At 34.9% G+C, this 26857-nt stretch overlaps 1 protein-coding gene across 2 annotated transcripts in view; it reads right to left on the bottom strand.

The window, feature by feature from the left end:
- LOC145248840 (heat shock factor 2-binding protein-like) overlaps nt 1-26857 on the bottom strand; it is a 592183-nt gene that overhangs the window by 313859 nt on the left and 251467 nt on the right. The window contains exons 1-2 of one of the 2 annotated variants that reach the window (XM_080110564.1): nt 25098-25384; nt 13296-13399 (exon numbers count right to left, since the gene is read on the bottom strand). In XM_080110564.1, the coding sequence (XP_079966690.1) occupies nt 13296-13399; nt 25098-25206 (213 nt within the window). In that variant the 5' untranslated portion in view covers nt 25207-25384. Of the gene's footprint in view, nt 1-13295; nt 13400-25097; nt 25385-26857 lie in introns of those variants that run through there. The other variant, XM_080110563.1, reaches the window with a different exon arrangement.

Below are 26857 nucleotides of genomic sequence, written 5' to 3'. Positions count from 1 at the left end.
TAAAAACCCGCTAAATATTCAGTTGTTGTTTTTTTTTTTTTTTTTTTTTTTCTTTACTCAGCCATAGTTAGAAAAACCATTAACAGTAGACAGAGGCTGCCCAGCTAATTAGGGAATACATAAAACTTCGGAACATCATGATATGATACAATACAGAACTCTGAAAATGTGACAGTGATATATGTTCAGCTATAGAGTGCTTTTTATTATTTTATTTTTGGGGTAAGTATAAAAACCCATTTAATATGTGCATATATTTGCACCAATACAAAAAAAAAATACACATGTGTATATACGGGGGAGGGAGATCTATAGATTTTAATTTTATTAGTTTAAAATCAATGAATATTTATGATTAGAACAGATACTACAGTTTGCTCTTTGCTAAAATAAATTGTTTGTGGCATCAATCCCATTACTTTTCAGACATTTTAAATAAAACACTTGACACTGATATTTTTGTTGTTTCAGCAATATTTTCCTTACGCTTATTTTTAAAGCTTTGCCAAATAGATAATCTACAGCTGAGTGGAAAAACAAGTTCAGGGATTATCTACCGGAACCATTTCGGTTTTTAGTGTTATTACAGTAAAGCCAACCTAATCAGACTTTTAGACATTTTTTTGACTTGTTTGGCATTGGAGACTACGGATCGGAGGATCCAGCAAATTGGGAGAGACAAGATACAAATCCTTACGATGGGTTTTGAAGCTGCTGCTTAAGGTCAGGTTGAAAACCATCATCTCTTAATCTCTTCGTTTTACAATTAACATGGTCAGCTTTTACGGACGACACAAACAAAGGAATTGAAGAGGGAAACACAGACATAAACTTAAAAAGCAAAATGTAGGCAGATTTTTTTTTTGCTATAACTAGGAAATGAAAAAGTCGTTTAAAATCATGAAATAATTCAAGTAGTAGTAATAGTTGTAATACTGGTGATGATGATGATGATGATGATGATGATGATGATGATTGAATGTGGTCATGATGATGATTGAACATTGTGGCCATAAAGATTGAACGTGGTCATGATGACCGAATGTGGTCATGATGACCGAATGTGGTCATGATGACTGAATGTGGTCATGATGACTGAATGTGGTCATGATGACTGAATGTGGTCATGATGACTGAATGTGGTCATGATGACCGAATGTGGTCATGATGACCGAATGTGGTCATGATGACTGAATGTGGTCATGATGACTGAATGTGGTCATGATGATAATGTATATTTCATTTATTTGTCTGTAAATAAATACATTTTAAAAATATGCGAAAAACACAATTGAAAAATTACCAGGACTAGATTTTGACAGCAATTACTTTTTTTGCTTTGTTTCTTTCCATTTACATATTTTTACGTCAGCAATAGTTGGTTTATACAAAATATTGTAATCAATGTTTTAAATAAAATATTTCCATAAATAAGTCAATTTTAATAGGTGAAGATAATGTTATTGCGTTCCTGTAAAGGAGGATAAAAAACAATTAACAATAACATTCATTCCGACCTTCATTCAGTGTCAAGGTGGAAAGTTTACCAGAATGTTTCAAATGAAAATAGTCTTTAAAGATAAGTAAATGTCAGTAAAGTTCAAATATATAGTAAAAAAGTTTAATGATGTCGTTATGAACAGTAATTGTTTTGTTCAAATTTATGTTATGTAATGGATGGCTGGAACCATCATACATAACTGAAAAGAAAAAACTTCTTTAATAAAAGATTTAAAAGAGTGGGCATCGAATAATCGATTGTCCACCAGTTTAAAAGAGAAAGTGCTTACGTCGTAAACAGAGAAATCGGACGATGATTTTTTTTGTTTACAAAACAAAGAAACGTGACATTCCTCGTAAGCTCTGGAAGTACAGATATTGGTATGAGTGGTAAATTCACGTGTCGGTCAGCTGAAGATAAATCGGACGATCGTCCGAGGTCAGGAACCGGCAAAGAAATTGTCAAAACGTGACTAAAGAACGCATGTTCTATTATCGATCAGCTGATTGACAGATCGCGTGGATAGGAAAAAAAACAAAGCGACAAAAATGCCAATAAAAACGGTGATGTTTGGAATCTAACGAGAAGAAGCAGAGAGCTAGCAGAGAGAGGAGAAACAAGGGACAGCACGTGTTGCTGAAGACCGGATCGTTGAAACGTCATTTCCCTCCTCAGAACACAGTAAGAACACTGTTACCATCGCGGTGAACTTTAAAACCACCAAAAGAAAAAAAGACGAACTGTTTTAAATTTTAAATATATTGTAAAATATAATTTTATACAAAAAAAAAACGCAATTGTCACTTACGTCTTTTAATGCATATTTTTAACTTATGGCTGATCGTTCTAAATTGTCAACCGCTTTGTTTTCAGGTTCAACGTTGTTATGACATTTTTGACAATTGACGAGAGGCAAGATAAGGAAAAAGTGCCAGTCTAATGTGAGATAACTCACTAGTCTTAACTCGTTGTCATGACAACCGCTTAGTAAACAGGTGAACCCATGGACGATCGACGTAATTAAAACTTCTATGTACCACAGCCAGGGGGTCCTACGCACTACTACGATTCCCAACCTGGGGGCCACTCCACAATACTACATTTATATTCATTGATATTTTTATGTGTTCAACAATTATTCTGGATTAACCAGTATATATGGTATATACATACTTTTAAAATGATAGGAAATTATCAGTGTTTCTGGTGGCAGTTTTAGTAGAACAAGTGAAGAATGCATGGTCCCCTGTGAGTGCACAGTAAACGAGGCATAAAAAAAAAATGACTAAGTTCAGCATCTGATCCCCCCCCCCAAATCCCATTTAGCCCAAAAAGTCCCCAGGGGACGACAAACCCTGGTGTAAATGAACAAATGGTGCACTTTTAGGCCTTAAATAGGTAAATTTGAGTTCTGCACCATGCCAAAAAAGAAATGACTATATCCATCATTTACCCCCTCCCCCATTTAGCCCCAAAAGTCCTCAAGGCCTTAACATATTTAAATTTGAGTTCAGCACCATGCAAAACTGCTAAATAGACATACACAGAAAATTTTGGACAAATATGGTAAAATAGTCCCAAAAATGGAGTGCTTTTATTAGTCCTAAAAAGAGCTCCTGGGGCACACCCAAGAATTATCGCGAAGTATAGACAAACACAATTATATAGAAATAAGTTACAACTTTTCAGATATTAATTGTTTCTAAAAAAAAGGGGGTTCAAGTAAATAACACTTAAATTTATTATTTATTTTATAAAATAAATCTTTTAGACAGTAGTTACTATAATGCTCTACTACAGGGGTTTTCAAACTGGTCTGCGGACCACACGGGGTCCGCAAGGACAAGACAGGGGGTCCGTGGCCAGAAAGCAAAAACGTTTTATGGGTAATTTCATTTTATATATGTTTTTTTAATCGAAATTATTCTTCTAATAATCTGTAAATGTATGTACCTAAAAATGTTAATTTTGCAGTTAAATTTAAGCTCTTTCCTTTAATGGAACCCTGTCAGCACCACCAATTTTAAATTTCGTCTGATGGTTTTAATTTAATAAATTTTTAATAATAAATTAATAAATGTGGTAAACTAAATCTATTTTAAACATTTGTTAGTTTTTTTTTTTATTCTGGTAGTTACTTATCTATTACCATGCAACTGACGCACTAAAAATTCAAAATATGTATTTTTAACAAAATTTGGTTCTTTTACTATCATGATTGATACTCATTTTATGTTTTTTTTTTTTCGTTTTTTTTTGTAGAAACGTTAAAAATTTTAAAAATAATGATAGTTTTTAATTTAAAGAACGTAGTTACAATTTGTAATATTAAAATACTTGTTATGAAGTATGTTAAAATAAGATGTTATAAATACATGCTATTTAAACAACTGAAAAATCTGTTGTCTTTTCATAATGATTTTATTTATGCGCCGACATAAATGGAAGAACTTTCTTTAAATAAATAGTTTAAGTTTATTTCTGCTACTTATTCCATATGCGTTTTTTATTTAAAATATTTTTTAGTTACTTTGTTCTTTTTATGTTCTGTAGCGTTGACCTAATTACTGTTGTGTCGTGTGAGTTTTTAAATTTTAAATGTCAAAAGGATTTGAAATCATAAATGTTTTATTTTGGGATTTTATTCTAACTGGTAGAAATAACTGGTAGAAATACGCTTAACCGCTTTAATACAACAAAATTCCTTTTTCAGTTAAACATTTAATAAATTTGTTCATAGTGTGTGTAGGGCAACAATGAAAAAGGAAGCAAGGTACTTGATCAGCACAAATCCTACACTCCAAAGTTTTCATTTTTATGAAATGTATTTTTTCTTTTTCCTATGATTTTGAACATTTATAAAAATGTAAAGAGTTGTTATTTGTTATTGCTGTTGAAATATATTCAACATTGTGTTCCTGCATATTTTTTTTTTTTTAAACAAAAATGAAATCTCCTGCGTAGTACAGAACAGGATTACAACGGGGCTTGAGCATTGGTTGCGTGTCAGGAATTCTTAATGTCTTAATATCTGATTTTTTTTTACTCATTTATGTTCCTATATGACAAGGCTTGCATTATTTATACGAAAAATATTTTATCAAATTTTGCCTTTTCAGGGTGCAACTTTACTCATGGATAAATTTTTGAAACGGAAAGCTCATGATGAAATCAATTCAGAATCCGATATAGAGACAGAAGAGATTGTTCAGAAAAAAAAAATTAAGAAAATATGATGCAGAGTATATTTGATTTGGATTCATTGAAAGTGTGTCTAATGCTAACAGACCACAGTGTTTACTTTGTCATAAGTTGTTGTCGTATGAAGCCCTAAAGCCAGCTAAATTGCGACATTTAACAACATTACATCCTCAATTTGCCACAAAACCAAAAGATTTTTTTTAAAGAAAAAAGAATGATTATTTAAAGCAGACAAAACCTTTTGCAATGTCAATAAAATCAAATCATAAGCTATTACGGACATCTTATTTACTGGAACTGAGAGTGGTTCGTGCTAAGAAGGCCCACAATATTGCTGAAGGATTTTATTGCCCTTTGCAACAGACATGTGTGAAGCAGTTTTGGATGAAAAATGTGTTGCGAAATTGAAAGCTGTGCCATTGTCAGATAACACAATTGCGAAGAATAGAAGATATGTCAGTTAATTGACAATGAAAGTGAAAAGAGACATTTTTGCATTACAACTTGATGAAAGCACATATATTACCAGTAGATCTCAACTTATGGTGTATGTGCGATATTGTTGGGAAAGTGAAATGCTTAAAGATTTTCTATTTTGCCATCCTATACCACTAGAACAACTGGTGAGGAAGTTTTTAAAGTATTGGACTCTTTTCTTTCTCAATCAGGCTTGTTATCGAGCCAGTGTATTGGCATATGTACAGATGGGATGGTGTCAATGGCCGGTATTCACTCAGGTGTTGTGGGTCATGTTAAAAAGCAGCACCTAATATCACTGAAACACATTGCATGATTCATCGAGAAGCTCTGCCTGCCAAAAAAATGGATACTTTGTCCAAAGTCTTGTCATCTTGTATTAAAGTGGTAAATTTCATTAAAACCAGACCAGTGTTTAGTCGTTTCTTTGCAATACTCTGCGGTGAGATGGGGGATGAACATTCAAGTCTGTTGTTTCATACACAGGTAAGATGGCTATCACGAGGTAAAGTAATTCAGCGTTTATTTGAACTTAGAGAAGAACTGTTGATGTTTCTGTGTGTACATGATGCTGAACTGGCTTCGATAATGGCCGATAAAATTTGGCTTTGCAAAGTTGCTTATCTGGCAGATATATTCAACAAACTTAATGAACTGAATTTATCTCTACAAGTAAGAAATTCAAATATTTTATTTAGGCATGACAAAATACAAGCCTTCTAGAAAAAACTAAATATATGGACTACAAAAGTTAGTAAGAAAAATTTAGATATGTTCTCTACACTGGACGAATATCTCAGCAACAATGATTCAGTTAATGTTGATTTTATAATTGTAAATGTTAAACGACATTTGATATCACTAGCCGAACATTTTGACAAATATTTCCCAAAAGATATTCCAGATAATATTGACAATTATGACTGGATCAGAAATCCGTTTAATGTTGAAATAGCTGCTCACAGGAAACGAACTGGAAGAACTGGCTGAAATTTCATGTGACAGAAGTTTAAAAATCAGTTTTATGCAGCAACAAGTTTCAAAATTCTGGCTCACTGTAGCCTCCGAATATCTATTGTTATCTCGAAAGGCAGTTAAGATTTTGTTACCGTTTGCAGCAACATACTTATGTGAAACAGGATATTCGGCACTGACTAATCTGAAAAACAAATACAGATCCTGGCTCGCTCCAGAAAGTGACTTACGTGTATGTTTGTTAGTAATAGCGCCAAGAATTGACAGTTTGTGCCAAGCCAAGCGAGCACATTCTTCTCACTAAGTGTGTATTAAAAAATCCTACGTGTGTGTAATTGACAATAAAACTATTTGTTAAATACTATTACTGTTTTCATTTAATATTAATATTTTAAGCATTATGGACTTTTCTCGCTCCTAGGTGTTTATATTGATGTCACTAGAATAAAAAAAACACAGAAGTTCAATCGGCTGATTAAAAACTGGTGATAAATGCAGATTATGCCCAGTCGTTATCATGCCACGGTTATCGGAAGAAAGGTGACACCAAGCAATTGGACATTTTACTGCCGGAGCGTCAATTTCATAATCGTTTATAAGGGGGTCCCTAAGGTAAAGCCTGAAATATAAAGGGGTCAGCAAGTCAAGAAGTTTGAAAAACCCTGCTCTACTACTAGTTGTAAAATATTAAAGATCCATTTTGCAACCTTGTGTTGGGATGACCCTAACATAGAAAGAATGGTCCTTAAGGTGATATCCCCCTTATGAGTTTTGGGTAGATCATAGAGCCTTGGGCGAATAAAACCTGAGGAATATATATATTATAATGGTCTACATTCCAAGTTCATGATGTTGACCATCTTATAATTTATTCCTTTAATTCAGTTGACATTTAAAATTCTTGACAATATCTGTTTCGTAGCACAAAATTATTATATCAATTAGTGAATCTATTTTGCACTTAACTCATCAGAAGAAGTAGCAACAATCAATCCATCAAAAGGAAATAAAGTACGTTTTGACATGATTAAAATGTCAACTGAATAAAAGGAATAAATTATAAGATGGTCAACATCATGAACTTTGGAATATAGACTTTTGTCATTCATTCACTATATTGCTCTGTAATTACATAGAGATTTTTAAATAAGAATTGGTATACATTATAAGGAAACAAAGTAGATTTCCACAGAAATATATAATATATACATATGCATAGATCATCGTATAACGATTATATCACTCTGACTGACGTAAAAAAAACATTTAAAAATAAAATGTTTAAATTCAACGTTATTTCATACGATTAATGGTAGCCGAATGGATACGGTCTTTGCTAATTAAGCCAGAGATGGCTTGTGTTGCCAGGTTCGGATCTATCGACTGGTGTTAATGGTAACACCCTGCACTGAAGATTCCCGAAAGGATGAAACACTAGTGTCTGTAGGTATTTAATTATTATTATAGTAAATAATAATATATATGTTGGTTCAATATAAAGCAACAAAGTGAATGAAAAGACCATATTTAATATCAAGCTGCAAAGGAGAACACTGAGGTCAACTTATTAATGTTAGCTGTAAACTGATCTCGCTACCATAAGTGACTTTGTTATTTACAAAGATATAATAGAAAACAAGGAGATACAAGTTGAAAGGGAAATCATTTTTCTTTTAAGGTTGTTTCAGGGTAGATATATTTAGTATTTGCAGCATCCTGTGGCAGTAACTTGAGACAACTCAAGCACTGACTTCACTTCAGTAAAGCCCTTGACTACACCAGCTCTTCATATAACAATTAATTTTTTTTTTTCAAGGGTTTCTACAAAAAAAAAAAAAAAAAAAGAAAAGGTAAACTTTTCTTTCAGTTCTCAATGAGATTTTTTCTAATGATAAGGTGCTACTTATGAGGCCACCATCAGCAAAGTTAACTAAAGAAAAACAAAAAAAAAACCACTTAAGATGATCCGTTCAAAAGGTTTTTAAAAAGCGTTTTTGCTCTAACAAATTATTTTATATTTAGATCAATTGTTTCAGATACCGAAATAGAAGTCAATTTGTAATCAACAGGTACTAGGAGTTCAAATTATTTTATAATAGAATGAGAAACATTTTATCAACAAGTTCATCAACTTGGATGTCTTCAAGTCTAATGTTAACAAATTCCTAATGAACCGCCCCCCTAATTAAACACTTCATAAAATCTCCTCACTAACGTGATGTACTTGCAATAACCCTTATCCCTGAGTGGCTATCGGGCCTTGATAAGTGGTGATCACTGTGTAAAAAAAAAAAAAAAAAAAAGTTTTCATAAAGCTGATATTTTTCTGAATAACACGAAAAATTATTTTTTATTTTTTTTTTTTTTGAATAGAAAAATGAATAACACACAGCACATACTAATTTATTAACATTTCTATTAAAATAGTGTTCATTGCATTTTAAATATAGAACTGACCAAAATGAGATAAATTAACAAGTACTAATAAATAATCAGAAAGTAATATTGTGCTACATTGTTCAGTACAAGTAATAGCATCACACTTTAATTCAATCCTTCAGTTCAGCACCTCTTGGAAGACAATGTTCTTTTTAGCCCTGTTTCTTTCAAATGTTTCCCTTTTACATAACGTTTCGCGAACTTCTTTCTCCAGTGACGAACAACTTCACGTCAAAATTAATTCTCATACCATTACAACAATGATCAAATATTATTATTATTATTATTATTATAATGATATTTGAAAATGAGGCTAGATTAAAGGGAGGTCACTTTCATATTTTTGACAGGTTTGCTAGATTAGCTTCTTTTTTTTTTTTTTTTTAAAGCAGTTTAGCCATAAAAATTTGTATTTAGTCCTTTTTCAAAGAGTTACATACAAACTAAGAAAGGACCAGGCAGAATATCACATGGATTTTGATTAATTGTTTCAGACACTGAAATAAAAGTCAATTTTTAATTAGCAGATGTGACATATAGTGCAAACTGATAGTCTTGTGACAACATGGGTACTGATGTATTTGAGCAGTCCCAAATATTTTCTAAGATAATCTATTCAAGGGTTTGTTTTACAATCCACAGGGATACGAAAAATTTGTCAAAAAAAAAAAAAAAAAAAAAAAAAAAAAAAAAAACAGAAAAGAAAAAAAGAATAAATGGTACTCCTGCAGTATTTTACCCACCGATTTCACGATCTTAGCCGAGCGTTGACGAACGCTTTCATCGTTAACGCCGACGAAAGCCGAGAATTCGGAGCTACGGTGCAAGAACGCTAAAAGTATGTGAATAGCAACAACATTACAAGGAAAAGATATTACACACACACACAACAAAATGGATAAAATTAATACAAAAAATTTGGATAAAATAAATCACAAACACTTACCGTAAGTTTTTTTTAAAGTAGAATAAATTTATTTTGTTGAATATTTTTTTTTTTGGTTCATTTTGTTTTCCGATAGCTTTTTTTTTTTGGGGGGGGGGAGCAACAGTAATAAACACTTCAATGCATTTTTTGTTTGTTTGTTTTTAACAAAACGTTATTAAACAGTAACAACGTTTTTTTTTTGTTTTTTTTTTCAGTAATGTTTGTAGGGGGGGGGGGACACAACAATTACTGTTTATCTTTAGTTCCGACTGGAAGATTTTCTACTGACTGTAGAGAGGCAAAGTAGGGAGCAAAGGGTTTTCAGAGGATGTGGAAAGAAGCTCCTTCCCAAACCGGGTAGCCTTCCGCGATTTGATTTATTATGGAGACAAAAGGGTTGTGTCCAAATTTTTGTCTCCACATAAATTCGCATAAATATGTTTCCAACAGCTCCCGTTTTTTTTTTTTTTATCGCTAAATTAAATAGCTGAAATGAAAGGCTGTGTATTTTTACTTTGAACAATAAAATAACTGAAATGAAACGCTATGTGTGTAATTTCAATGAAAATTATTCGTCTGCTGCGCGTTCGTTTGAAGCGCCCTGATTGGCTGATAGAGTATCGTACCGCTCGCCATGTTCCGGCGTTTTCCGACGGATGTCGATCAACGCTCGGCTAAGATCGTGAAATCGGTGGGTAAAATACTGCAGGAGTACCGAATAAATAACAAACAAATATTATCAAAGGCAAGATAAGTGACTTTTCTACCTAACTGAAGAAGTTTTCAGTGTTTTTATTTAATATAAAATGTTCATTCTGTTTGAAAAACAAGTAATGTTAAACACTGCTGGAGAACAAGAAAAGATGGCAGCCAGTGTCTCTATATCTAGGAGGTCTCTACAATCACTTAAAAATAAGAAATAAATCAAAATGGTGATAGAAACCCATCCAATAAATGTTAACGTGACATTTATAAACAAACCCCTATTCAAATATCTCACTTTAAAGAGGACTAGGGCAGGAAAACATTAAGATAGGCTAACCCGGAAGGTGGCTTTGGGAGGGGACTCCCAAGATGTAGCACTAATTAAGGGGGGATCTTAATTACTTGGTTAGCAAGTGGTATAAAGATCAAGTTGTAAGGGATATGTTAAAATCATTTCAAACAAACGTTAACTCGTGAGCGTAAGGCTGCTCCACATTGTGATTTTGACAAGTACATTCAGAAAACCAACAACTTTGACATACCCTCATATCAACTCCTGAGATTTGCAACCTAACTGGCCAGACTCGATAACCAGCCTTGCTTACAGGAAGTTTGAGCAGCCAGTTTTAATGGTATGGTTATAAAGTATGAGCTCATTACTGTGTTGAAGCAGGTCGGCCATATCAAATCTCCAGGACTTAATGGTTTTCCTTATGGATCATGCTTGAGGTTGTCGCCCATGTCCGTGCCAATGTGTTTAACTACTGATTTGCCCAGGAATCCATCTCTGGGCAGGTGACCAAGGCAATGATGACATTGTTCAAGAAAAAAGAACTGGCATCATGGGAGAGGATCTAGATGATTATAGGCTCCTAACTCTGCTAAACACAAAGTTAAAGATTTTGGCAAATGCTCTGGTAAATCGTCTGTAGGTTGTTTTTGTTGTTGTTAGCAACTTCATCAAATCGAATCAGAATTATGCTATGGAGGTGAGATTGATTCTCTTGAGCGCGTGGTACAGTGAGGGAAGAGGTGGCTGGTTACTTTTAATGCATCTAAAACCAAGCTCCTATCTTTACATAATCAACGCTCTGATCCCTATCTGGCATCAATTGAAATGGATGGCTCTCGACTAGGGGAAGCTCTATGTTTTGATAAGCTTCTGGGCTTCACCTTTACTCCTGACCTGAAATGGAATACGTACATCAAGTCTATTGCCAAGGTCGCTGGAAAAATGGTAGGATCCTTCTACTGCTCCAGAAGATATCTCACTGTTGATGCAATTTTCTATCTATATAAAAGCCAAGTATGTCCAAGATGAAGTACTGTTGCCACATCTGGGCAGGAGCTGCTAAAACAGCCTACCCTGCCTTGACAGAGTACAAAATAGGTTTCATGGCTTAGTGGGGAATGCCCTTTTCTCTTCCTTGTAACCCCTTTCCCACAAGAGAGACGTTGCGAGCCTGTCTTTGCTTTATCGTTATTTCCATGGCAAGTGCTCATCTGAGCTCTAATCCCTGGTCCCCACTAGCCAATCTTTCATCAAAAACACCCGTCTAGCTGAAACCACTGTCAAAAATTATCCCCACTCTTTATCTGTGCCAAAATCAAACCATAGATTCCATGAACAAAGCTTCTTTCTTAGAAGTGCACGCCTGTGGAATTCTGTTCCATCTGCTTATTTCCCGCCTGACTACAACCTGGATGTCTTCAAGTCCAACAAACAAATTCCTGATGAACCGCCCCCTTATGATACTTTATCAAATCTCAAAACTAACGTACTGTACACGCAATAACCTCTTATCCCTGAGTGGCTTCCGGGCCTTGATAAGTGGTGACCACCTTGTTAAAAAAAAAAAAAAAAAAAAAAAAAAAAACAATTTGCACAATCATAGAGGGAAAAGAAAATGTCACCAAGGCCACACTGATCAATTTAGATCAGTCCAAGGTTTTTGATAGGATTAGCCATCATTTCCTAAGATCTTCTCCAGAGGCTGGACTTCCACAAGTGGGTTTCTATTCTGTATCATATCAGCGCAAATAAATGGTAGACTTTCAAAGTCACAGTTGTCCGCTGCCACTTTTATTTTATGTCATGGCATTGGTGCCCTTCCTTCACAAGTTAAGGGATGGAGTGGCAAGAACAGTCCTACGTGGAATTGCTCTTCCTAGAGTAATAAGTCCGAGTTTTCAGCACCAGTCTTATGACCTTGAAGGACTGATAATAAATAAGACAACACGGTGGTGTATTTGCGAAAGTTCAGAACATTGTTATAGAAAGAACATTTGTCCTTCGTCATTTTTTTTTTTTTTTTTTTTTTTTTTTTACACAGTGATCACCACTTATCAAGGCCAGGAAGCCACTCAAGGATAAGGGTTATTGCAAGTACATTACGTTAGTGAGGATATTTGCTGAAGTGTTTACTTAAGGGGGTGGTTCATTAGGAATTTGTTAACATTGGACTTGAAGACATCCAAGTTGTAGTCCGGAGGGAAGCAGGCAGACGGAACAGAGTTCCACAGGCGTGCAGTTCTAAGAAAGAAGCTTTGTTCATGGAATCCGCGTTTTGATTTAGGCACAGATATAGAGTGGGGGAAATTTTTCACAGTGGATTCGGCTAGACGGGTGTTTTTCGTGAAAGATTGGCGAGGGGGGACCAGAGATTGGAGTTCAGACGAGCATCTGCCATGGAAATAACGCTCATCTGCCATGGAAATAATGCTCTTCCAAATGAGTCATTATCACACCAAAGCCAGTTTTCAGAGAGAACTGTCATGTGAAGAAAAAGACAGACAGAAAAAGATAAAGGAAGAAAAAAGGAGGAAGGAAACAAAAGAGAGAAAGAGAAATAAAATGCAGCCAAATAACAGTAAAAAAAACATGGAGGTAAGTCCCTAGCAATTGGTCAGGAATCAGCCCTTTTTTTTTCTTGTTAAAAAAAAAAAAAAAAAAAAAAAAAAAAAATGGATTTTGACCAAAAACACAAAGAATGCATGTATACGGAAGGCCTTAGCAGCTTCAGTAGGATTTCCTTTGGTACCACACTTTTTCCTTCAGATCATACTTACTTCTTTCTCGTTCTGGCAATCCTGAGAGGCGGCATCACAACGGACTTTCCAATGGTTTCGTTCAAGTGTTGTATCATCCAGTGTTTTCTTTAGTGTTTCCATTTCTGTTAAAATGAAAATGATTCTTGTTTACTTGTGCCAAACATTTGATAAACACGTGACCGGCTCAATAGCAATTAGTTGATCTTCTAACAGAAGAAAATTTAGCGACATGTGACCTAGCAAATATTGATCATCAGTCACCTGTCACACTCTTGACAACTTTGGACTTATTGAAACAGACGTTTTAGCAACATAGATAGCAAATACCTGCCAAATTATCAATCATCTCGTCAACAACAATCCGGAGCACAACGTGTAGTATGTGTTCTGATACTATATTACACCTTTTCTGTCCTCGGTCAGTGGAGGAGAAATTCTTCTTGACTGAGAATTTTTAATTTTGTTCCTATCCAGAGTGCCCCTTTTTGGAAAGCTGGATTTTCCCCACATTAAAAACCGACCTTGTGTCTAACTCTGCCCTCGTGGGGAGGCAAGTAAATGGGAACAATCCGAAATGCCTTTTTATCTTCATATGCCCAACATGCATGGACATGCCTACAAGTCAGAAAACAGCACATTTCCCATGACGTTCAGAAACATTTTTTACACCGATAATTGCTTAAGCACAAAACACATCACCTGTATTAGTTGTTGCTTGCTGAGACATTTTTTTTTTTTTTTTTTACTCTATTCCATTCTAAACAGAGTATGCTGCTACTATTTGGGATCCGGTCTAATACGGACTGTGGGGAGTTAAGCAGCGAAATGTCTGTTCACATTGCATTTAAACTTCAGCAGGTTATTTATTTATTTGCGGACTGTTATCCTCATCTTCATAATTGTTTCACCACATTTCGGCCAACTTATCCTCTGGCCTTCTTCAGGTGGCTAACTGCGACAGGATAGGAATGCTGAGTCTTATAACTGTATCCTCAGTAATTACTGCCTTCCATAGTTTAAACTTCAGCAGGTTAGTACAATAAACTTATACAGAAAAAGAAATATTTTAGTTATAAGGGAGACAACTCTTTATATTTTTCAATTAAAAAAATATAAATTTGCCTTTATTTTTGTCTGCGCAGGACTATATAATAGTTTACATAAAGCATAACAAAATACATTCTTATATTGTTAATAATATGGTAGAACAATAATAATGAATTTTATAAGCAGAGTTGCTTGTATAAATAAATACTAACTCACATTATTACTTATGTGATATTCAAGCATGATTATCAAGAAAGAATTTGTAGATAGTGAGGGAACACTGTGATGATCAGTAATGGTGGAACTTGGGTAAGGTTTGAAAATACTAACGTGCACATCATTACTTAAGTGATATTGATGATTAAATGATAAGAGTTAACGAAATGTAATATAAACTTTAAATTGTTATACATTTTCAATTTTCCATAACAAACGTTGTTGCTTTATATCATCTATTTCGTTTATAATATTAACAGATTCTTTGTATGTCTTTCTTATCCTAATATTTAGGAGTTGTAAGATTTTAATTGGAAAAAAAAAAACAAACATGATTCAATATGATAAAAATCGTCTTTGGTTTATTATTTTGTTCAATTTCATATTCGACTCACCCTTAATTATGGACAAATTTATAAGAAGAAAAGGTGATTATGACAAAAATAATTCTATAACTTTATTAAAAAAAAAACAAAAACAAAACAAAAAAAAACATTGATTTGCCATAGAACGATCACTGGTGTGTAGCAAAAGTGTTAAATGTTTCAAATTTTTTATGATAATCTATATATTAATACCGTAGTAACTTTAATAATCAAAAAAGGTTTCTATATTACATGTTTGCACAAGACTATATAATTGTTTCCATAAACCATAGCAAAAGACATTCTTATTGTTGTGGTGGCACCCACTCATATACATATGTGGATAATATTACACATAAATAGCAAGACTCGGTTAGTCTGAGTGTGTGTTAACCAGAAGCCACTGATGGTCGAGCCGAGAGCAGATATGTTCTCCAGCCAAGACTCTCTTACCTGACAACCATTATGTAAATATACTGTGAATATACTTTTTCTAATACACTTATTGATCTACCTTTGTTTGTTGAGTCTTCATTTGTATTGCCTTATACGTTATTTGGTTCAACCTGCAAACATAACAGTTGGCGATGAAGATGAACGTCAAACATAACAATTATATAGCTAATAACATGGTAGAACCATAATAATGAATGAAAATTGGCTAGTCAGAATCAAATTTTTATATGTCAACCTAAGTTGGTGGTTCCCAACCATTGTGCAGTGTCACATTACCGTGCCGTAGAATGATTACTGGTGTGCAGGGAAGAGGTTACATGTGGAAAACAGCTTTCATATCTTTATAAGCAAAGTTGTTTGTATAAATAAATACTAACTCACATTATTACTTACGTTGAATATCACTCAGTAGATTGTGAAACAACACTGAGTACGGTAGAACTTGAGTAAGGTTTCAAAATACTAACCTGCAAACGTTAGTATCTTGTGATATTGATGATTAAAAATCAAAAAAAGAGAACAAACATTTATTAAACATTTTTTTTTTAATTGCTAGATATTTTTAATTTTTTATGATAATCTATATATTAATACTGTAGTATGTACGTACGTACATACATACGTGTGTGTCACGGTTTCCAGATTATAAATTATTATTAGGATCGGGAGATCCTATTTATTAAAAGAGACTCTAGAAGGAAATTGAAATTGTTTGTCTATGTATGTACATTTCTCTACCAAACTACTGTCAATTTTCAGTCTACAGACTCGAAATTTGACATAGAAGCTTTGTTCATGGAATCTACGTTTAAGTTTAGGCACAGATAAAGAGTGGGGGAAATTATTGATAGCAGTTTCAACTAGACAAGTGTTTTTCATGAAAGTTTGGCAAAGGGGGGGGAGGTCATAGATTGGAACTCAGATGAGCATTTGCCATGAAAATAATGATAAAGCAGAAGTAAGCTTGCAACATCACTTCTGTGGGAAAGAGGTTGCAGGGAAGAGAAAAGAGCATCCATGATTGTACTACGAACATTAAATTAGAGACACGTTAATTCAATGTTTGTAGCATGCTATCACTAGGGCTGTGACAACAGCATATTCTTTTCATTATTTTGACTCTTGAGTATATATCTGTTAATATCTTATAGGTTTTTATATAGACTGATTTAGTTCTCGGTTGATTGACTGTGTCTTGCTGTGTCGGATATATACTTGATAGTCAAAAGAATGAAAAGAATATGCTGTTGTCAAAGACTAAATGATTATCTATCCTCCTTTTTAATAAATAGGATCTCCTGATCCTCGAAGATGATGTTGCTTTTGGGTAGTATGTGAAAGTGAAACTAAAATAAACCTTCTTGGTCTTTTGGTTATGATCCAAGTATCTGTTCTGTCTAAGAATGGAAGAATGATATTGTGGGGTTCCCGCTCGCACCAAGCATCCATACAATGGAAATATGTCAAAGACTCCTATAAGGATATTGGAGATTAACCGTAATAACCAGATATATTTTGATACCACATTAACCAGATTACTTAGATATATACTTTTACAGTTTTAATAAAAGAGCTACAATAATAATCAATTCGTTGGCCTTTTGGCTAGGAGAAAAGTGTAGTATCTGTTCTGATACTACACTTCAATTATTTTGTTCCACAGGCGTGCAGTAAATTCCTCTACTCTTTATCTGTGCCTAAACCTAAACGAAGATTCCATGAACAAAGTTTCTTTCTAAGAACGACATGCCTGTGGAACTGTCTTTCGTTTGGCTGCTTTCCAGCTGACTATAATATGGCCGTCTTCAAGTCCAATGCAAACTAGTTCTTGATGAGTCATTCCAATTAAGTTGACAAATTTACCGACTCTTTGCTACTAGCGATTGCTATGATTCTGATACTGTACACCCTTTGACTTTTATCCTCGAGTGGCCTCTGGGCCTTGATAAATGGTGACTACTATTATAAAAAAAAAAAAAAAAAAAATCCTAAGAAAGAAACTTTCTTTCTTAGAACTGCGCGCCTGTGGAATTGTCTTCCGTTTTCCTGCTCTCCGGCTGAGTACAATATGGTTGTCTTCAAGTCTAACGTAAATAAGTTCTTGATGAGCCGTTCCATATGAGTTAACAAAATTTGCTGAATTTTCATTACTAATGATTGCTATATTTTCCAATTTCTACTGTACACTCTTTAACCCTTATCCTTGAGTGGCCTCTTGGCCTTGATAATGTGGTGCTGCCTGTGTAAAAAAAAAAAAAAAAAAAAGTGGCAACAGTACTCCATCTTTGAATGTACTTGGCTCTTATACAGGTAGAGAATTGCATCAACAGTCAGCTATCTACTGGAGCGATAGAATTATCCCATCATTTTCCGAGCAATCTTGACAACGGATTTGATGTACGTGTTCCATTTCAGATCAGGAGTAAAGGTCAGATCAAGAAGTTTGTCAAAATATGTAATCTCCCCAAGACGAGAGGCATTTATTTCAATTGATGCCAGACGGGGATCACAGCGTTGATGATGTAAAGATAGGAGCTTGCTTTTAGATGCATTAAAAGTAACTAGCCACTTCTTTCCCCACTGTACCACATGCTCAAGATCAGAGGAGAGAGAATCAGAAAGAACTTGGTCATTAATGAGTACAGTTTATGAAAATTTGACCTCTAGATTACGTAATTTATGCGAGGGCCATATATTCGAAATTGTATTCAAATTATAAATGCTAAAAATTAATCTCTGGAATAAACCACATATTTGTATAATAAAATATCTTTCTGTGATTAATTTTAATTTAAAGTCTGCCACCTCTACATACAAAAAAAAACAAAACTTTACAATAGGGTTTTATTGGAATCAAAATTCAAAGTAGAACTTTCTTTTCAATTTAATTGTTTTTAATGAAGATCGATCCAGACAAGGCAAAAGCCACTTCATATAATGAGCTAAAAAAAAAAAAAAAAAAAAAAAAATACTACTTCAAGGTCAAATACTTGCCAACGATGTGTTAGATGGAATAAATTCTGAACTAAAAAAAAACAGCAATTCTTCCTTCTTTGTAAGAAACGTCACTTCTGGAATGTGAGGACTAAAGGACAAAATAAAGGAAGTGAAAGTTATGCGGCTGCCGTAAGTAAAACCAAGATAGACTTTCTACTCTTATTTAGACTCTAAAATTATAAAAGCATTTTAAAAATGGTGGCTCTTTTTTGCACACAATAAAAAGCTTCCGTTCATGATTAACTGAAAATACATCAGCAAGAAGGAGATCAAATTTGATCCCTTAGTTCAGTTCAAAGGTGACATTTTAAGATCAACGTTTATTTGCATTTGTCTCAAATTATTATTGCTTTGCCTATAAACACTTGCAGGCAATTACGATTCTTTTCAACCCTGTTTGAAAATCAAATTTCAAGATTTTGTATAAATGAGATGTTTTTTTATAACTGTTTGCAATCCAACAACAGTACTTTAGAACTTTATGTTCCAATGCAAAGGAGTCAGTAGAAATTTCAGAGTGGCTTACCTACAGCCAACTATGTATAGTCTCCTAGCTAGTTGAGGGACCGAGCCCCACCCCTCAATCTCCTGCTTATAGAAAGCTTCTAAGATGCCCACTTCCCATTTTTAGTCTACCCTCTGCCTCTTTTATATTGCATTTATTTTGGAAAGACATCACCCACTCTCCAAATTCCACACACCTCTATTATTCTTTTCTCTCCCACTTAGATCCCTCCCCAACTTAAGAGATTGGAACTGATTGTATTCTGGGTTCAGAACAAACCGAAAAACGGTGGGGAGGCTATGATTTAGAAAGGGTTGAGAGGGTCTTACAACTAAATATTTTGTTCTTTGTTTTTCGCCCCACCCCATACTTCTTTCCAATGAAATTACTTTGCATATTATTTCGATTATTCGGACTATTGTTTTCATCTTGAGTGTTATTTTCAAAACGTTTTGTTCAATGTAATTCCCACCTGTCTCCAGGTCTATCTTGTCATACTCGGAAATCATTCTGTCGACCTATGGAATCTGCACGATATGGCGAATGAAACGCTTTATTTAATCCACAAAGGATAGCATGCTCTTATTCCGTCTGCAATGATAAGTAATTCGCAATTATATTTGTGGGTTGCTCGCACCGAGGATTGTATTCTCAGCCTTGTGGATCCATGGCGCAGTGGATAGAATACTTGGTAAAATTCAGCTATATAAGCTACACTACTGGAGGTTGTGTAGCTTACTTGCCATAAACATTTTAATACTACTAATATCTATATAAGAACAAATAATTAATAAAACATGTTAAACACACTTTAAGAAGAGTCAAAAACATTTAATTTTCAAAAAGGAAACACAAATTAAGTGGACTGTCCTTAATCTGCAGAGTTTCGAAAGAAATACTTTCCTTCTCATCAGAGGGTAAGAATTAGCAAAATGCGGAATCGGATTTTGTTTGCAAAGTATTTAATGAAACTACAAGTAAGCCATAGATCTTACTTGGTAAAAAATAGTGAAGCAGAGGGAATGAGGAGAAAAGAAAAACGTGAATGGATGGTCGAGTGAAGAGTAGAATATCCAATAACGGTAAAATCCAAGACAATTTGGTAAAAGTTTGGTATCCAGATGTAAAAATCCAAAGAAATCGCGTTACTTGAAGATATTTCGATGTAATTCAAAAGGCAGGATTCCGTGGAATAATTCACAAATGGTTACAAGGAAAAAAGAGGGAGTTAAAAATATGAATATTAAAAGAAATTCTTTTTTTATTATATATATATATATATATATGGGGAGAGAGAGAGAGAGAGAGAGAGAGAAAAGCTTTAGTCTTGCATTATTGAACTATTGATAGAACTTAGTGTTCTTATAAAAAAAATTATATTTGAAAGATAGACATACACTAGACCTACCGATGACCCACTGGGTAAAAAATTAAAAAAAAAAAAAAAACTAATTTATTTTATCTTGATCTTATTATTATTATTATTTTTTTTTTTTTTTAAATCATAAAATGTGAACCATCCTTTACCGAAAAGTAAGCTGCCTCTCCCTCATGTAAGCTAATCTACCCAATTCAGGGATAAATTTACCTAGAGACTATAAATACAATTACATTTAACACGTTATTGGATGTCGATTCGTTGTAGTTATGACCTCAGAATCATGATGTTTACTTCTGTAACATAGTTTTACTAATACATTTTTGTTAACTATACCAATGTTAACGTCTTGATTGTACCCATTTACTATGCCTCCCCACGAGACAGAGTTAGACACCAGGGTCGTTTTTTAACGTGGAGAAAAGGTACAAAAATAAAAAAAATTGTCTCAGTTGTGAAGGACTGATCCTCCACCAACAGAGAACAAGAAATGGAAGTGCAGCATCTGAAGAACAGATACTACACTTTAAGGTATTTATTTGCTCCCTCACTGGGCAAATTAGGCACAAGGCCGATTTTTAAAGTGAGGAGTGAAGGGGAAATGGGGACCAACTCCCCGGGGAGTAGGGGAGTTGGATAGTGACAATTGGTATGAAGGGTTGCCCCTACATTGACCAAGGTCTTATATGTGGAGTTTCCCCCACATATAGTCTTTGCTTGCAGTATCTGCCAGAACAGATGGTATTTATTTGCTCCCCCACCGAGCAAATTAGGCACAAGGCCAATTTTTAATGTGAGGAGTGAAGGGAGGGGGAAGGGAAAAAGGGGACCAGCTCCCGAGAGGTGGGAAATGGGAGCTGGTTAAAGGTCAGACATGTGGGGTTGCCCCCACATCTGGTCTTTGCTAGTCATAGCTAGTCATAGCTTGCAGTATCTGCCAGAACAGATGGTATTTATTTGCTCCCCCACTGAGCAAATTAGGCACAAGGCCGTTTTTAATGTGAGGTAAAAACCAGCTCCCCTAAAAGTAGGCAAAAAGGGGGCACTCTGGTTACCAAAAATAATAATTGTCCCAGTATAGAGAGTTTCCCCTCCATTGACTGGTACAAATTATCTTAAGTGCAGCATCTGCCGGAACAGATGGTATTTATTTGCTCCCCCACCGAGCAAATTAGGCACAAGGCCGATTTTTAATGTGAGGAGTGAAGGGAGGGGGAAGGGGAAAAGGGGACCAGCTCCCGGGAGGTGGGAAATGGGAGCTGGTTAAAGGTCAGACATGTGGGGTTGCCCCCACATCTGGTCTTTGCTAGTCATAGCTAGTCCTAGCTTGTCATAGCATGCAGTATCTGCCGGAACAGATACTACACTTTGATCTTGGTTCGAAGTCCAAGTATTGTAAGGCTACAACAGTTATATAGAAGTATTCTCTGTTCCTCAATACAATCCACTCCATGACCATGCAAAGAAGCATGCTCGCCAGGCCATTCCTGCTTCACTCGGCACTTTCACATGCCCAATCTGTGACCGTACCTGCGAGTCCAGGATTGGACTATTTAAATATCAGCTGACTTACAAGAAGACTGTCATCATCAGATAACGATGGACAACCAATGTAACGTGGTCATTATGCTTTAACAGTGTTCATTACCCTTCAAACCTCTCAGACACCCACGTCGTCCAGTACTATTGCAAAAGAACAAACAAAAGTTATTCCAATTTGGCATATTTTTTTTATTTTATTTTAACACAAGTCATTTATTATCATTACTTTCCAAACAATGCCTGCTTCGTGTGTGCGTGTGCGCGTGTGTTTTCTTTGTTCTTTTTACTGTTCATTCTGTCTGCCATGAGATTAACAAAACTCTGCCGTCTCGACACCAGCTTAAAAGTATTTCACTCACTGCCACTACAGGGCTACGCCCATCTTCCCTGGCGCACACTTTGCTAATTTGCATGCATTATCAAATGGCTGCTGCTGCTAATACCTTTACTAGCCATCTATCCTTCGGCTGCTGTTGATATTTTCACATGCGCTTATACGCATTTTAAGTTATAACTTATCACTATATTTCTAAAAGAAGTAAAGTGATTTTGTTATCTCGATTATGATGTGTACAGACACATGTATACCAATTAAATAACGATGTTGAAAAAGAGATTCTTTTTCTCTCTCTCAGAAACGGTGGGAAATATTAGAAAATTAGTGAGAGGGGCGCTACCTGGTTGCAAAATAGTTAAATGATATTTTAATCTATGGAGTTGATTTAAAAAAAAAAAAAACGGGACTTGGGTGCCATCAGCCAGAAGCGAAACTAAGCAAAAAAGAAAGGAACACAAAAAAAAAATGCTGTGTGGTGGACGTGAAGTTGTAAAAGTTAAGCTAAACTAAACTAACACGTTATCGTTCGGACCACACGACGACACTGGTGTTATTGACATTGCAAATTGAGATTTCAAAAATGAAACAACGAATCGACCGTTCGTGCATGGCCGATTAACAAACAGCGTCAAAACCAACATTTTTTACCTGACCCCCCTCCTCTATTCAAACAAAACATTTCTACAGGAAATAATTGACAATTTTTTTTTTTTAATTTTTTTGATATTATATGTTAGAGAGATCGCTCTTTCTAACGATACCAGGCTTATTAATGTTTGATGCGGATTAAAAGTTTTTAGGGACACACAAACACACACGACTGAGATTTATATTTAAAAAAAAATGATTGAATCAGCACAGAGTTGGAAGGAGCCGAAGAAATACATAAATTGAGAAATAATGATAAATTATTAAGATGCACTGAGACTAAAGCTGCTTTCAGGACTGCCAGCAACCACTGTAAAAGAGTAATAAAAAATGCAAGAGAGCTATATGCCCAGTCTGTTAAAACCAAGGTAGCTGATCAGCGGCTTGGTTCCCACCAATTTTGGCAAATAACAAATAGGATCCTGAACAGAAGTGTGCGTTCTATCCCAACCATTATCAATGGACCAGAGGTCATCTCGTCAGCATCAGACAAGGCCAAACTATTTGCAAAGAACTTTGCAGCTAATTCTACCCTATGCGATGAAGGCCATCAACTCCCCACATTTCCTCCTATAACACCTTGATTCCAGTAAAGCAACTGGCCCTGACGGCATCCCAATTATAGTGTTAAAAATGCTTCAACCAGAACTTGCTCCCATACTTACGAAACTGTTTAAGCGCTGCCTTAAGAGAAGTGCTTTCCGACTCCCTGGAAGACCTCATCAGTTTGCTCTGTATTTAACAATTCAGGTGATAAGTCATCTCCCTCTCAGTAGAGACCAATAAGTCTCCTGTGTGTTATGAGTAAGTTGCTGGAATCCATATTAAATAGAGAAATAGTCAACCACCTCAGCAGAAACAACCTTCTTAGTGACACACAATATGATTTCCACTCTGCAAGATTACCGCAGATGTACTGACGGTTATATCTCACAGGATTAGTGAATCTCCTGACAAAGGCTTCCTTTCTAGGGCAATTGCTCTTGACATATCAAAAGCCTTCGACAAGGTATGGCATAAGGCTCTACTTCACAAGATTTCCAGCTACGGTATAACTGGAAATGTTTTCTCAATCATTAAATCATTTCTCTCTGATAGGCTCATATTAGTCCAACTTCAACAATCAGTCTGATAAAAACTGGGCCATTTCGGTGGCCTTTCTGCTGTTAGGTTAGGATTAGGATTGAGGTTCCCATTTACTTTACCTCCCCATGAGGGCAGAGTTAGATACAAGGTCGGTTTTTAATGCGGAGAAAAGAAACAAGAATAAAAATTGTCTCGGTCATGAAGGATTTTTCCTCCACTAACCGAGAACAAAAAATTGAAGTGCAGTATCAGAACAGATACTCCACTTTGAGATTAAATCTTTTATTCAGGCAAAAATAAACATGAACAAAAACACAAGGCCTACTCAAAAGGGGGGGGGGGAAATGGAGGTCGTTGGTCATCCTTGTCACTCTAGAACTAAACAAAAGTTTCTCTTAGCTAGAATCTTCTTTCACCATAATACCGCATTCACCCTTTTTGTACTTGGAGACGTCCTACTTAACACCCAATTTTTTACACTTTGATCTTAGCCCAGAGGATTAGGGTTGCTGTCAGACTGATGCAACTGTTCTTGGTAGCTCTAGGGGCTCCACCCTTCCAGGCCTTCAAAAGGAGCAATTTTTCTAATATTTCCTTACAGTGTTTGGTTTGGTTGTTTTATTTTATGGCAGATCAACACTTCTCGAGTTATTTAAGGCCAAATCCAGTTCTTTGTAGAACATGATTAAGTTTTGTAAAATAATGACACAAACATCATAGGTCAGAAAACCAGTATTTTCAGTGCAGTCTGTATATAAAGAACTTGAGCATAAAACTTAATCATGTTCTACAAAGTCAAAAAGCAAAAACAGCAATTTCCCCCATAAAAAAAAAACAAAAAAACAAAACAAAAAAAAAACACCATAAATAAATATTTAAAAATATAAAAAACTTGAAGTATGAAAACCTTTTTCCAAAATTACTGGATTCAATATTAAATAAGCCAAAAAGGGCTGATATGCCGTAAAACAAACAAACCAAACCAAACTCCATGAATAAATATTTGAAGATATAAACAACTTGAGCATAAAACGTGTTTTCAAAGTTACTGGATTCGGCCTTAAATAACTCGAGAAGTGTTGATCTGCCATAAAATAAAACAACCAAACCAAACACTGCAAGTAAATATTAGAAAACAAAGAACTTGAAGCAAAAAATGTTCCTTTAAAATTACTGGATTTGTCATTAAATAACCTAAAAAAAAACTTTATATCACACGAAACAAAACAACCACAGTATTTACCTCTCTCTCCCACCACGAGGTGATGTGACACAAGATCGGAGGGTGGAGAAAATGGGCCAATGCCCCAAGAGGAGGAGCACTCTGGTTCTGCATTGACCAGTGAAGGCATTCACCAGTGAGGGCGCCTCACAGAACAAGCAATAAACTTGCTCCTCTTGAAGGCCTGGAAGGGTGGACCACCAAGAACAGTTGCATCAGTCTGACAGCAACCCTAATCCTTGGGGTTAAGATCAAAGTGTAAAAAATTGGGTGTTAAGTAGGACGTCTCCAAGAGCGAATGCACCAAACAAAAATCCTTCATAATTTACTCGATGTCGATAACTTCATCGTAAGCAAATATAATTTACAACTTAAAAATATATTTAATTACATCATACGTTCAAACAGGAAATTATGTGAAGAAGTTATTTCTTCGCGGTTTCCTATTAACGTCATTTCATTTGAACGGTTTTATTTCGGGCATAAAGAGAACAAATATTTTGTTTACAAAAATATTTAAAGAGTTCTGCAATTATCTCCTTTTTTTTTTTTTCTTTTTTTTTTCCTCAACATTTTCTGTGAAGTGGCACTTTATGCACACTATAGACACTGTTTGCCCCACTTTGTCGGACACCTGCAACTCGAAGAAGTACTAGTTAGGACTAGCAATACACGATAGTATTTCTACGTACCAAACGTTATTTGCAAATTTTAGTTAAATTACTGCTACGGTTTAATATATATAGTTAAAAAAAAAAAAAAAAAAAAAGTCAAGCATAAAATTTGTTCCCTTAACATTTTTCCTGTTATTGTTTTTTAAATGGATGACGTAATTTTTAAAGTAGTATACAAGGCATAATTTTCTTCCAAATTCGATTTTTATTACATATTTGCACTAAACTAACTTGATTTCTATAGTTCATGTATATTGCTTTCACATAAACGACAAAAATTATTTATGTACTCTACAAGCAATGATAAACTTATATTTAAAATAAAGAAGCCGAGTATGCAGGGTTCCACGAATGAAAAATTTACTTTCACCATGACTAATGTTTGTGCAAAATTTAAAAAAACATCCATAGCGTGGTTATTGAGAAAAGTGTGAACAAACGAACAGGAGTGAGTTACTAGGTTCATTCCTTCCTTTGTTGAGGGACTAAAAATATTATTTATTTAGTAGTTATGATAAAGCAATATTTAAAAAAAAAAAAACACCCGTCTAGCTGAATCCACCATGAAAAATTTCCCCCACTCTATATCTGTGCCTAGATCAAAATGCGGATTCCATGAACAAAGCTTCTTTCTTAGAACTGCACGCCTGTGGAACTCTGTTCCGTCTGCCTGCTTCCCTCCGGACTACAATTTGGATGTCTTCAAGTCCAATGTTAACAAATTCCTAATGAACCGCCCCCTTAAGTAAACACTTCAGCAAATCTCCTCACTAACTTTATGTACTTGCAATAACCCTTATCCCTGAGTGGCTTCTGGGCCTTGATAACTGTGTAAAAAAAAAAAAAAAAAAAAATTCTATGGTTGGCAGGATAAAATTTAATCTTCCAAATAAAGATTTCGGAAACAAATCTTCATTCAAATTTATAACGTTTTACAATTTCGTTGTATGCATATATTCCAGTCTATATAGAATTCATATTTACAAAAAGAAGGGGGGGGGAGATTTCTTCAGATAAAATCCATTTAGGATAAAATGTTGTGAACATGTTTTTTTTTTTTTTTTTTTAGTTTTCTTCTCACCGCAAGTTATTTCCTCTGCATTTTAA

This window comes from Euprymna scolopes, chromosome 27 (assembly GCF_053919585.1).
Source record: "Euprymna scolopes isolate OS-2025 chromosome 27, ASM5391958v1, whole genome shotgun sequence".
In the NCBI taxonomy this organism is placed as follows: domain Eukaryota; kingdom Metazoa; phylum Mollusca; class Cephalopoda; order Sepiida; family Sepiolidae; genus Euprymna; species Euprymna scolopes.
This window is presented reverse-complemented; position numbering and strand designations above follow the sequence as displayed.